The sequence below is a fragment of the Paramisgurnus dabryanus genome, chromosome 24 (genome assembly GCF_030506205.2).
Source record: "Paramisgurnus dabryanus chromosome 24, PD_genome_1.1, whole genome shotgun sequence".
NCBI classification, from domain to species: domain Eukaryota; kingdom Metazoa; phylum Chordata; class Actinopteri; order Cypriniformes; family Cobitidae; genus Paramisgurnus; species Paramisgurnus dabryanus.
The window spans coordinates 4,024,985-4,040,037 of record NC_133360.1 but is presented as its reverse complement, the minus strand read 5'-3'; the positions used below and the strand labels follow the sequence as shown (position 1 = coordinate 4,040,037).

Here is a 15,053-nt window from a genome sequence, read left to right as displayed (position 1 = left end):
TATCACCACAATGCTCACCACTATGATTCCCCTTATCTCGTGTATTAATATTTTTAAGTGTAACAATTTATGATTTGCAAAAATAACTGTTGCATCTGTGTAGATTAGATAAGCAAAGTGTATGCGCGTTGTGCACGCTATACATTATGGTCAAGCATGCGCCCTTAAAATAGCATAATGAACCACGCGCAACGCGCCACTGACTTTAGACTAGTTTTTTTTGGTTAGTAGCGCAATTGTTTTTTGAAACTGCAAAATAGCATAAGAGATGGTTTGCGCCGCAACACGCCTCCTTTTTGCGCTGAACCGCCCAGGGAGCGCAAGTTCATTCCCTAGTTTGCTGACGTGCATCTGTGGAGGGAAAAACCCCGCTGTGCGCCGGCGCAAAATACGAATGATACATGCGTCACTGACAAAGTCAATTGCGCTGGGTGCAAGATAGGGCCCTAGAACTGTGTCCCAATTCAAGGGCTGCAACCTTAAAAGGCGAGCGCTCGAGTAAAGAGAACTAAAATGAGACGGTCTAACATTCGGAGGACCCATAATTTGTGTAACCTGCTGCACGCGCACACCGCGTCTGTCACAGGAAACAGCGGAGACAATTCTGACTTAATGAAAAAATATGGAATCAGAAAAATATAAATTTATTTTAAAAAATATGACACATTGATGTAGATTGCACTATTCAACAGTATATTAAAATAATCAACCTTAGAAATATATGCAACATAAACAGAATTATATTAACTCAAAGCATAACTTTTAATACTAAAACAGTGACAAGAAAAATGTTTTGATAAATACACACTTTTATTTAATAAAGGTTTTAATTGTTTATTTTAGAATATCCAGCCGTTATATGCAGCTGTTGCAGGCGCGCAATGAATCTTGGGCTAGCCTCGGCTGTTAAGGATCAATTCGTTCTATCCTTAACAGCGCCATATAAGTTCTTTTATAGCGCTGAGAAATAAGGACGCATTTTGAGGCTTCATACACAAATATAAGTTCACCAACACTCAGTGTTGTATAAAGTACTAGAAAGCAATACTTGAGTAAAAGTACAAGTATTGTACTAGGAAAAGACTTTGGTAGAAGTGAAAGTTGTCTTTTAAAATATTACTTAAGTAAAAGTCTTAAAGTATCTGATATATACTGTACTTAAGTATCAAAAGTAGTTTTCTGATATTTAGTGTACTTAAGTATTTGAAGTAAAAGTAAAAACTTTTTTAAAGCAAGCGGTTAGAACTTTGATTGTGAACTTTATTGTGGCTTTCTTATAGTAAAGCATATTCAGGGTTCCCATTATCTTCTTAATCTCAATCATCAAATAAAAATCTGTTTTTTCCAGGACTTTTCAGGCACAATTCTCTTAAGTTCAAAGAGCAAACAGCATATTTTTAGAGCTGACATCAAATAAAAGAGCAGAAATTTCACTTTTGTATGAACTTCAGGTAAAAATGAAAAATAAATAATAACTTATTTCTTTCAAAACATGAGCATATTTTTGAAAAAAGTGGAGTGTCCCTTTAAGTTAGCTGCTCTACTAAGAAAAAATGCCAACTCGTTGTGTGGCAATGAAAGCACTGTGACTTTGATCAACAATGCAAGCGTACATTCACAATGTATAACATTAGCACAACATTATCCTATAACCACTGAGTTTTGTGTTAATTAACATAAAAGGAAATCTCAAGTTTGACAAAACGTAGGATGCTTTTGAAGACGTGAATACAGTCCTTAACAATTTCTTTCTAACCTGCCACTTATAGCAGTTTTTAAAAAATATTTCTCAATCTAAGATTAGCCTACCGGAGGGAATATTCGTCCGGCAGTTATGCTATAATGTTACCATAAACAGTTAAGTGTGTTTCAGTTGAGAGTTCTCTGTGAATTAAATAAATCCATGGGAAAATCAGCGGTTTAACGTTGACGTTTATTAAACATGTGCGCCTTGCCATCACATTAGACAGATAATTATCTGATACGGCTTCTGATAACTTATGTTGAATCACATTGACATTGTGGGTTTACTTAATAACTACTATTTTAACGTACCTTGATGTGATTCTTCAGGTTGGACGGGGAGTTTTTAAATGACAAAATGTAAGTGATTTTCGGTAGGCATAAGAGGCACTTTTCCAATGTACAAAAACATTTCTTACAAATACAGCCACGGGTGTATAACGTTAGCTTTCTCACCCTGTTCATCGTCGGGGTGGTCGATTACGATAACGGGAGGTCCTCCAGTAGGTGCTTTCATTGCAGTTACAGTTGTGCTTCCTCATCCTTTGGCAACACTACGCTAAAATAGAGTGTGCGTGAAATAGAGTGTCCGGAGCGTGCGTAATGCAATCTAGAAGCACTGATTCGCCAAAACCTCCCTTATTGAGGTCGCACACATTTCTTCGGAGTTATTTTGTAGTAACGAGTAACGAATATGCTTAGTGAAAATGTATCGGAGTAAAAGTATACATTTTATCTAGAAAATGTAGTTGAGTAAAAGTGAAAGTTGACATAAATTTAAATAGCGAAGTAAAGTACAGATACGTGAAATTTCTACTTAAGTACAGTAACGAAGTATTTTTACTTCGTTACATTACAACACTGCCAACACTAAACCCCTTTTTAATGTTTTTCCGAAGGAATTTAACACATATTTAAATACTATTGAATCTAAAAAAAACCCTACTTTAATATGTAAAGACTTTAATTTGTATACTTTAACTGACACGTAACCCTCTTTTTTTCTTTCTTTTTCCTTTTCCTTATTGTCTCTTTTTGTTTTTCTTTGTTTCTTTTTTAAAACTATTAACACAAATACAAAAAATTGTTACATGCTTCTTTTGTAAACGTTTATGTAACAGTTTGTACAAATGTTACATTTATATAATGTATATAATGTTTATACTGTGACCTTTGTACTTTTTACTCTTCACTGTTTATCAAAAAAAAGGTTGCAGCTTTGAATAGGGACACAGCTTAGGATTCATACGAGCCCGCCATTTCAGAAGCTTTGTTTCACGACAGGTACACTTAGCACTTAGCCATAGTCATGTGACATTGGTGTTATCTCTCTGTATGTTTGTTTAGTGTCTACATTGGTCTTTCTCCTGTCGGTCCGTGAGTTTATGGGTGTGACGGCTGTTATTCAGACAAACGGTCAGAGATCAAGAATTGAACTTTTATATAACTTTACTGATCTGATCTTTATTAACTCCAAACCTACAGCAACATGAAGACGATCTCTTTGCTCTTTTTCATCTCTATATTTATCAACAGTAAGTTGATTTATGAACATTTCTGCAACACTTTCGCTTTCACTTAATACAGTATATATATATATTCTAAGTTCTACATATACCTGCATATATCTATGATGTATATAATGTATTATATATAATGTCCTGCTTTAATGTGGACTCTGCTTTTCAGAAAGTTTTCAACATTTCACTGTTTTGAACAGAAGTGATCTTTATACTGGCAGTTTAATATCTGTCTAAGTAATTAAGTGTGCTTGCAAAAGCACACTTATTGTTCTTCTTAAGTTTTATTATTCTTATTATTATTCCCGGGTAGATTTTTTGTGTCAGCTCTAGCAACCAGACCGTTTGACGCAGAGACACCGTTCAAACTAGGGGTGTGCCAAAATCTCGATATGGCGATGTATCAATCGTCAGCCTCCGCGATACGAGAATCGATACGCTGGCTTCAAATATCGATAAATTAATTAATAAACAAGATGCCCTAAATAGATTTTCCAGCGCCATTGCTTTATGGCTCCTCGGGGTGGCGCTAAACACATGAATGATTGGAAAGATGAAAACATGAACAAACGTTGAAAGAAATTAGGATAGGATGGCGGATGCACGTAAAATAATAGATGCCTCAGCCATTTAAGTCAAAATGCTTTTATACCATTGATGGGCTGATAAAATTAGAAATGTTTATACAAAAGTTTTTATTTCTAGTTATTTCAGTTTGAAAGACGAGTAGATTGCAAGCCCACAGAAAAACGAATGTGCGATCGTGTTTTTACCGCTCATTTGCATGACGCGTCTATTCTTTGTCTCAATGCGCTCAGTAATATAACGATGGTCTGCGCAGCCCTGCGTGAACTTGAAATCAAACACAGATTTAACCACGAGAAGATGCGGGGTCATTAAATATGGCATAGATGAGAGATAGAGAGAGCGGGACAACTTATAAATGAACACCTACATTATAGATAAAAGGGTATGTTGCTTCCTATTAAAGTTTGATCAATTGTGCATAATGGCATGTGCAACAAATGCATATACAGAAGTCTATTTATTATCAAAGTATTTGCCAGTAGGCTAATGCAGATATTATGGGGAAAAAGTAAATAATTGCATTTATTGACATAACGTGTGCACCTAACATTTCTGCACTCTTAAAAATTTCAGTCAGGGGCTACAGTGCTCTTAGTAGAAAAGGTAGTCTGGAGCACTATACCTAAAAACTTTTTTTGGACTTGCATAAAGAGAAAAGTTCCACTTAATCTTTCCCTGGACATTTTTGTTTTTATAGTTTGGCAGATATCGTTATGTATCGGCATATAATTTGCAAGCAATACATCGATTATCGGAGAATCGCCGAATCGTGATACAATCGTTATCGGGAGACATGTATCGTGCATCGAATCGTATCGTGAGGTACCCTGCGATTCCCACCCCTAGTTCAAACTTTAAAATGTTCAGGCAGTACCGGTGTAAGTTGCTTGAGAAGATGAAGTCACAGATCCATGTCGTTCTTCCACCATATTGGATAGAACACAAAACCTTAAAAAAGTTTCACAGGTCACAAATTTTGTCGAAGCTTCATGAAATTCCACGTACACGATCCTTGGACCAAGCCTCACAAAAGTTACTAGAAGGATTTTTGATTTTCGGAAGCATTTGCCCATCACAGCTCAAAATACACCTATGGCGTAGTGGCCAAACAGGAAGTAGTATATATCTCAGGCTCTATTTAACATTTATAAACCAATTTTTTTATATGAACTATGGACTCCAATATGAAGATGCCCAAGATAAAAAAACATTCCAGTAACATGTCTATATTATGTTATTTTCCACTTTAAAATGTCCAATGGAAACCAATGTAAATAGGAAAAAGCAAGGCTTCTTCACCACTAGAGGGCAGCCTTTACGTTCAAACGTGTTTTTTTTTACACAGAATGTAAAGATAGTCTGTCAGCCATCTTTAGAAGCTAAGCTAACAGGCTATTGCTCCGTGGAAAAGTTTGAATAACAATGGCGGAATGTAGTTTTAAGCATAAAATGGCAAAATGAAATTTAGAAGAGCTGTTGACAGAATCGGGTGTTCCTTTAAGAGCCACAAAACTGCAAATGGATTTTATATTCTGAATACTTGAATCAACGCGAGCTCTCTGGAGTTTCACATACAGGTAGGAATTATGATTCAGACATCTTTTAATCCCTTTGTTTTATTTCAGTGATATATGGCACGACAAGTTTAATTCCCTTTTTCATCAAAGTAATACATTGTAAACGTATTAGTTTGCGCGCGTCAGTATCGCGTCCTCGCTCGCGTGATCGTTTGGCGTCGGCTCTATGACAGCTGCATGATTTAAATGATTGTGAATTGACGCGAAAAAGTGTCACTTTACCTTAAATCATGCATGTGATGCCAAGTGTATTTAAACAGTCATGACTTTCAGAAATGTATGACACATTTAAAAACACAGCTTTTGCCAGAAGACTGCGTATATGCCATTTACATAATCTTCAGGTAAGAAGATACATATATCAAAATCGTATGCTTAGCTACTGTTGAACGGGAACACGATTGATTGCATTATGCTGTCAATCACTGAGTGAAATATTTTCTTTTATCATTAATTTCACAGTCTGGGTCGACAGAGGCGCAGGCGCCACAAACTCTTTATTTTTCAATCACTCCGCAAAGAGACTTAGATAACTCTGCTGATTTTGGACTTACAGATATGATTTATACATCATTTAAAACGTTAAAGTGTCTAGTGTTTTTTCTGTCCACTCCCAGAAACGCGTCAGAAAAATGAGCTGTAACTTAGCGAATTGTTGTCATAGAAACAAAAGATGAATGTCTACATAATGCTTGGAATGTCTGCTTTTAAATGGTGTAAGTGAAATCGAAAACAAATATTGTAATTCGTTGTTTACTGTATTAAAAGAGGGAGATGTACCGTCTCTCATGTTACTGCATTATTTATAAAGAGCCACGCCCCGCTCCATTGAAGAGAAGAACAGAGATCATCCATATTTATTAGTCAACGCCACAGTCAATGGAGACTCCGTCTCTGCAGCCATAGTGTTGAGTTTTAATCCGAGTGCTGAAAACATCACATCTACTTGTTTACTCGGGACTGTAACTACAGTCAGGGCCGGCGCCACGAGGGGGCGTGAGGGGGCGTCGCCCCCTCATTGGCACTCTCCTGCCCCCTCAGATCACCATTAAAGTTGAATGGGATTTTAATGATAAAATGCGTTATATTTAAAAATCACGTTTGCCTTGTGTATTGTCTTCCTAAAGTGAATTTTAAAGTCTAATTATTTAACAAAACAAAAAAACAAGTGTGCATGTATTCTACCGTGACACACGCCCACTCATGTGTAGCCTATAGGCTTGTTCGAATTCATCAGGCGAAGACGTCAAAATGCCGCGAGAGCGAGACGAAACGACACTTAGTATGATTTCTCGAATCGTTCTCGCGGTACTTTGACGTCATGTGGTCGTTGGTTCTTGCAGCCGCGCCTGAAGTTGAACAAGTTTGTGTTGACGGCTTGAGGCACGACGACAATGAGCCCGCGTTCTGAGTCTCAGAGGGAAATCAAGATGTCGAAGTGGGAAATTATATAAACATTTACAGACAGGAGTGTGAGAGTGACCTGGGCCTGCAATGGATATATGGAAAATAGCATTGGAAGTTCTAAAATCCGGACTCCGGCTTGTCACACATCAATTAATGCCGTGGCGTGGATGAATTATCGGAGCATTTCAGCTGCAAAGATCCAAATGTTCGGCTGTCATTAAGTCAATTCGGGCACCATGAACTTCAGCCAGACTGTACATAGTTTTGAAAAGTTCAGATGTTCATGTTCTTCAGCATCCTTGCAAGTCAACGTACAACCAACAGCCTATTATTGTTCTGCATTTAGCGTTAAAGGTAAGTTAAGCCTGTACGATCTCTCTCTCTCACACACCTGTTTATCAGGAGTAAATAGATAAAAAACAGACATTGTTAAATTTATAATTAACGAATTTGAATTAGCCTATCCTACAGCATAGCTATGTAAACGAGTTATTGTCATTTTGCTATTGTAGTTCTCTAGCTGCTTAATCGCTAGCTTATGGTGCATTACTTGTGGCAGTTAAAATAACTACGTTATATGATCAAATTGAACCAAAATGTTGATAAAATGTTGCGTTTGGACCGTTTTTGGGCTGAAAACCATCAACTCTATTTGCCAACACTGCCCCCCACCATTACGTAAAATGTATTTCTACCTCTGGGTCTGAACTTCAAATGAGTAGTGTTGTGCTAATATGTAACGTTAGGTATGCGTTTTTTTGTTGTTGTTGTTGTATTGTTCAGAGCTCTGTACGTTGCTCACTATAGCTGTAGTTTTTGTGGTTGTATTACAGAGATGTTTGTTTATAACACTTTAAAACTTAATGTACCAAACCTATGTATTTTCTAGCTGGGGGAATTATATGCATTCATGTGATCGCCCCCTCTGGTATTTTAGACGCCCCCTCATCAGCGCTCGGCTGGCGCCGGCACTGACTACAGTTATCTCCAGACGCGAATGTTTTCTCTGTGCTTGCTCATACAGCAAAGGCTCAAATATTATGCGAGTCATCGTTCTCACACAAGAATGCAATTTAAACGAGTAAGTCAATCGCCCATCGCTCACAGCCCAGCACCTGCACCACTGTATGCGTATCGCGCTGACAAACATACACCTGATTTTACTGCCCTGATGAAATCTAAAAGTATAATTTCTATTATTAGAAGCTAGCCTTATGTTTGCCAGTTATTAAGATGGCGGTTGTAGTTTAAATAGAGGTCGTGAAATAATTAGCATTGACAAAAAACTGCATAAAACAATTTTATGTTCCATATTATAAACTTTTGGTTATGTGTACTTAAGTGAGTAAATAAGTTAAATTCTCAATGAGTGTGATATGGCTCTTATTTAACCCTTTAAATGTAGAATAAAGCTTACTCGGGTATCTTACAATGCACTTATGTTGTTATGCAGTTTTAAAATACAAAATACGAACATGTCTGGATGTAGATAAAGCCTACTTGGTCATATTACAATGCACAAGTTTTGTTGTATGCAGTTTGAAAATACATGTTTGTAGAAAAAGTATATTGTACAATGCACAGATTTTGTTGTTATGCAGTTTCAAACTACAACATGAGTATGTTTAAATGTATATGTAGTCATCATAACTGATATATCTCTGGCCCCCATGACAAACTAATTGAATAGCCCTGTCGTAGACGCTCAACACACGATCATATTCATAAATAGTAAAGAAATCCAATGATATTAGGCTATCAGTGCTGCTGTCGCTCTTTCCTATCGCTTATTTTAAAAATGAGCTTATGATCAATAAAATGCAGCTTATATCTGCTGCTTTTGGTGACGTGAAGTCTGGCCTACATTAAAGGTGCAGTGTGTAATTTTTAGAAGGATCTCTTGACAGAAATGCAAAATAATATACAAAACTATATTATCAGGGGTGTATAAAGACCTTTCATATGGGTCTTATATGGCCGTTATGTTTTCATTACTTTAGAATGAGATGTTTTTATCTACATACACAGAGGGTCCCCTTACATGGAAGTCGCCATTTTGTGCCACCATGTTTCTACAGTCTTAAAGGAATAGTCTACTCATTTTCAATATTAAACTATGTTATTACCTTAACTAAGAATTGTTGATACATCCCTCTATCATCTGTGTGCGTGCACGTAAGCGCTGGAGCGCGCTGCGACGCTTCGATAGCATTTAGCTTAGCCCCATTCATTCAATTGTACCATTTAGAGATAAAGTTAGAAGTGACCAAACACATCAACGTTTTTCCTATTTAAGACGAGTAGTTATACGAGCAAGTTTGGTGGTACAAAATAAAACGTAGCGCTTTTCTAAGCGGATTTAAAACGGGAACTATATTTTATGGCGTAATAGCACTTTTGGGAGTACTTTGACTCGGCGCAGTAACACCCTCCCTCTCCCATTATGAGAGTGAGAAGGGGAGCGGACTTTTCAGGCGAGTCGAAGTACTCCTAAAGGTGCTATTCACAAATCACGTTAATGATCGCACCAGAGCAAGCACACTTTTGCGGTTCCTCCGGAAGTGCATTTTCTAGTTGTCTTGTGTGTGTGTTTCAGGTGTGTTTGGTGATGAAGTGAAGTCAGTGTCAGTGAAGGAGGGAGATTCTCTTACTCTACACACTGATTTTACTGACACACAGGCAGATGATGTGACAATAGTTTGGACATTTGGGCCTCAAAAATCTACCATAGCTAAAATCAATAGAGAACCTAAAGGCAATAAGATCTCAATATTTGATGATGTTCTTGATGGGAGATTCAGAGACAGACTGCAGTTAAAGGATCAGTCTGGAGATCTCACCATCACAGACATCACAACTCAACACACTGGAGTATATGAAGTAGAGATAACTGTCAGAAGTAAGATTATACAAAAGAGTTTCAATGTTAATGGTGAGTATCGCAGATAACCATTGGAACTTGTGTAGCAATTTTGTTGGTCTTTCCTGAGATCCTTTGAATATTTAAAGAAAGAGTTTATTAACTGTCTCTGTTTGTGTCTGCAGGTGTGATTAACCCAGAATCAAATAAACTAAAATCAGTGTCAGTAAAGGATGGAGATTCTGTTACTCTACACACTGATGATCCTGATATCAAGAAATATGATGAGATACAGTGGAGATTTAAAGGGATTCCTATAGCTCAATTCAATAAATCAGCCAGTGAAATATCAGAAGATGAGAGATTCAGAGATAAACTGCAGCTGGATGTTCAGACTGGATATCTTAAAATCAAGAACATCAGAATGGATCTCTCTGGACTTTATGAAGTAGATCTCACCACCACCAGCAGCGTTTATACCATACATCAGCCATTCACAGTTACTGTCAGTGGTGAGCACATCTTACAATATAATACAGATCTTATTCAGATTACAAGTACAATTGAAGAGTTTCGTTGCAAAACGAGATAACCACCGTTTTTTTTAATTTTTCAGAAATCTCGTTTTTTTTGGTTGTGCATTCCAATTAATTTCAATTCAACTGCAGTTGGTTTGTTTGTATTTAAACCTTCATAACTTTAAAAATACAGCTAAGTAGCACCATAAAACAAAATTATAACATGATAACATAATAATAAACATGTTTTGACAAAAATGTTAAAAAATGGATTTAACTCATTTTGCAACCAAACTCTTCAATTAAATCACGAGGAAAACATTTCTTGGTACATCCCTTACACTTCAAAGAGCCACTTGGTTCATAGATTTTCAGTGTTTTTTAATACATTTTTTTAATGTCATTTGAATTCGGTGGCTCCTAAGCTCCTGTAGCATCATGGTGTAAGGGATCTCAGGTTTCAGAAGAAGATCAAAACTGTAAGCGTTCTTGGGTTTTGGCACCAAAACTGTAAAGAGGAATTCAACTAGAGTGGTTCAAGCAGGATTGCAGGATCAGTGCAGGATTTTCATAATTCTTAATATATCTTATTAAAGGTAAAAAAGTGATTTAGTCAAGAGCAGTGAGAGATTTTCTCTCAATACTGTTTGATTAACATGAGTGACTAAACATTAGGTAACTTTCCCTTTAAGAACATAGTCCATATCTGGGCTGTTCATTAACTTTTGTTAATTTGCTACAGAGGTCTAAACTGTTGTAGCACAAACATAAAACTATTACCATTGGGTTATTATGTCTGTTCATCACATACATTAAGTTCCCAAACAGAGCACAAAAATACAAACTATTACAAAATAGTTTTTCTTTATTTGCTAATAATTGAAGAGTGCAGAAACAACACCTCTTATACCTCAACACTACACATCATTAAATAAAAGCTCTTAATAAAATGCTAAATTTGCAAACTAGCAAACAAATCTATACCATGAAACATTTTTTGTTTCTCCCTAAAGGTGGTCGCACACCAGATGAGAAGTGCTGCGCCATGTATCTAAAAATCAAACACATAATCTTCTGTGAATGTACACACATTAATGTACCAATTCATATAAAAAGTATATGAGTATATCATGATACGTGATGAATCTGGCCTTCATGAGTAATTAGGGCCCGAGCACACCGGGGTGTGAGGACCCTATTGTTCTTCAAGGAGTTATTATTATTATTATTTTTTTTTTTCTTTTTCTTCTCCGACTTCAGCGGGACTTTAGAGGGCCTAAACATACTCGAAAACTCATGAAATTTTGCAGAGATGTCAAGAGTGATGAAAATTTACATGTGGTGTAGGCTTTGGAATTAGGCGTGGGAAAATGGCTCTATAGCGCCACCTACAAATTTTCAACGAAGCAGCCCTCGGACTGTGTTTGACGTACAATTACGAAATTCGGTACCCTTCTGTAGCATGACAAGACCTACAAAAAAGTCTCTTGGAGTGAAGCCGTAAATCAAACAGGAAGTCAGCTATTCAGAGTTATTTTTGTGATTTGGGCGCAGTTTTTGTCATTTCCAGGCGTCATACTTTAACTAACTCCTCCTACAGTTTTCGTCGGATCATCTTCATATTTGGTGATTCTCATCTTAAGGCCTTTGTGATGCTAAATTGCGAAGGATTTGACTCTACATAAAAATTTGTGTCGGTTCTGGCCCGACAAAGTTTGATGTTTTCCAATGAAACAGGAAGTTGCTGGAACTCATGCATACAATGTCCGATCTGTCCCAAATTTCACATGATTGCTAAGAGTCCTGACCTGAACACATCTACATAACAATTTTCATTTATAGCCATAGCGCCACCAGCTGGCAACCTGAAGGAACATGTTTTAGCGCCACTTTCAAATATTGAATGAAGCAGCCCTTGGACTGTGTTTAACTTACAATTACGAATTTCGGTATGCTCATGTATTATTACAAGCCCTACAAAAAAGTCTCTTGGAGCAACGCCCTAAACCAAACAGGAAGTCAGCTATTTTGAATTATTTCTCAGATTTTGGCTCAGTTTTTCTCATTTCCAGCAGTCATACTTTAACTAACTCCTTCTACAGTTTTAGTCGGATCATCTTCATATTTGGTGATTGTCATCTTAAGGCCTTTGTGATGCTAAATTGCAAAGGATTTGATTCTATATTAAAATTTGTGTCTGTTTCGGACAGCCAAAGTTTGATGTTTCGCTATGAAACAGGTTGCTGGAACTCAGGCATACAGTGTCCGATCTGTCCCAAACTTCACATGATTAATAAGAGTCCTGACCTGAACACATCTACATGTCAATAGTCACTTATGGTCATAGCGCCACCAGCTGGCAACAGGAAGTGACATGTTTACACTGATTATGCAATGTCCGATCTTTCCCTAACTTTACATGATTAATAAGAGTCGTGGACTGAACACATCTACATGTCAATAGTCACTTATTGTTATAGCGCCACCAGCTGACAACAGGAAGTGACATGTTTACAATGATTATGCAATGTCTGATCTGTCCCGAACTTCACATGATTAATAAGAGTCCTGGACTGAACACATCTACATGTCAATAGTCACTTATGGTCATAGCGCCACCAGCTGGCAACAGGAAGTGACATGTTTACAATGATTATGCAATGTCTGATCTGTCCCGAACTTCACATGATTAATAAGAGTCCTGGACTGAACACATCTACATGTCAATAGTCACTTATGGTTATAGCGCCACCAGCTGGCAACAGGAAGTGACATGTTTACAATGATTATGCAATGTCTGATCTGTCCCAAACTTCACATGATTAATAAGAGTCCTGGACTGAACACATCTACATGTCAATAGTGTTGGGCAAGTTACTGAAAATTAGTCATTAGTTACAGTTACTAGTTACTTCTTTTAAAAGTAACTGAATTACTCTACCAGTTACTGTATATCAAAAGTAATTAGTTACTTGTATGTCTGCTTTTTAAATGTAAATATGAACTGTACTGAACAGTCAAACAGTAAAATGATATGGATGGGCTATTTTACACGTAAGACTCTAATATATCACATACTGTAGGAGCCTATTTTGCTTTAGATTCATCCTTTGAATATTTTTGTTAGAAATTATCTTAATATGTAAACTTAGTTTATTTATGTATATCATTTAGACTATTTAGACAAATATTCTGCATGTTTACAAAAATATATAATGTGTTAAAATTGTGTAGTGTCTTTAAAAACTTGGAGACAATTGTGTCAACATGTCATATTTTCTAAAATAAATTATAATTTTTCTGATTTCATATTTATTTTAATAAGTTAGAAACGTCTCCGCTGTGTCCTGCTAACAGGCGCGATGCGCGTGCACCAGTTGAGGCAAATTATGGGTCCTCCGAAGGTTAGACCGTCTCATTTCAGTTCTATTTGCGAACTTCTGAGCGCCTTGAAAGGCCGAGTGCTCACCTTTTATCACATGCTTAGTAGGGTGCAGCCCTTGAATTGGAACACAGCTTGTGAAGCTTGCCGCAGGGACTGCGCTCTTTGGTCATATATTGTTTGATTTCTGTTGGATTTAAATGATACACAGGATTAAAGGAAGATATTTAATCAGAAAACGGAGTAGGCTACGTGGATTGTTTTGTCGGACGGACACAGAGCGAGTGGATTGTTTTGTCAGACAGACACAGAGCGAGTGGATTGTTTGTTCGGATACGGAGAGACTGAAACTAAAACTAAAAGCAAGCTCACACATACTATGGCGTTTTACCACGGGTGTACAGCGCAGTGTGAATATTTTAGTGGAAACAACAATCGCGGATCGTTCTCTTCCATGAAGCCGATGTAAACATCTAAGAATATATGAACATTTCTTAGATTTATTACCTTTGTGGACTACAAATGCAAGTTGATGTCATACTGCGATTGCTTGGTGAAGATAATTTACAAACATGAACCTGGATGGATTATGACTTGCGCACAATTTTTAAACAAAGGTATGTTGTCCCGTTTAGATTTTTCATGTTCATTCTATATGCACTGTCAGCTATGATGAAGTGTAATGAATCATTGCGCCGCCAATTACGGTCCTGCGACATCAGATATGTCTTGTCTATTTTTTACAAAATAGAGTAATGCGAGTAACGAACTCATTTAAATTTCAGTAAATGTAATTGCGTTATTTGATAAAAAAAATACTTCGTTACATGCTCGTTACTGCTAAAAGTAGTGGAGTTACAGAAACACGTTAATTTGTCACTATGATGCCAATAGTCAGTTATGGTCATAGCGCCACCAGCTGGTAACAGGAAGTAACATGTTTACAATGATAACGCAATGTCGGATTTGTCCCAAACTTCACATGATTGATAAGAGTCCTGGACTGAACACATCTACGTGCCAATATTTACATGTAGTCACTCATACACACACACACTCGCTCACTCTCTCTCTCTCTCTCTCTCTCATGCTATCTTACACGATGCTACCTCGCTGTCATTTGTAATTAGCAACAGGAAATGTGGCACATTATACTACACTTTTAAATGGTTCACCTATGTTTACATGCTTAAATGCCTATTTACTACTGTTCCCTTTCATTCTTATGCCACGGCGTGGCGGTGTCATGTGTGCGAGGGCCCTTCCATCACTGCTTGCAGTTTTAATTTGTAACTTGTCTTTACTCTGATAACTGTAAATAACATCATATTTGTCCCAAATCATAAGCGATTAACATAGGCTGCTTACGCATATTTTGCTTCTTCTGGTCTTATGTCATTGCAGCAATAATCCACACACTTATCAATAATTTGGGATCTGGCATTAGTTGGCACTGGC

At 37.1% G+C, this 15,053-nt stretch overlaps 1 protein-coding gene across 2 annotated transcripts in view; it reads left to right on the top strand.

Moving 5' to 3' along the window:
* Positions 1 to 2,961: 2,961 nt before the first annotated feature.
* Positions 2,962 to 15,053, top strand: part of LOC135721195 (uncharacterized) — a 40,963-nt gene continuing 28,871 nt past the window's right edge. The window contains exons 1-4 of one of the 2 annotated variants that reach the window (XM_073813569.1): positions 2,962 to 3,027; positions 3,229 to 3,278; positions 9,432 to 9,767; positions 9,881 to 10,207. In XM_073813569.1, the coding sequence (XP_073669670.1) occupies positions 3,233 to 3,278; positions 9,432 to 9,767; positions 9,881 to 10,207 (709 nt within the window). In that variant the 5' untranslated portion in view covers positions 2,962 to 3,027; positions 3,229 to 3,232. Of the gene's footprint in view, positions 3,028 to 3,087; positions 3,279 to 9,431; positions 9,768 to 9,880; positions 10,208 to 15,053 lie in introns of those variants that run through there. The other variant, XM_065243380.2, reaches the window with a different exon arrangement.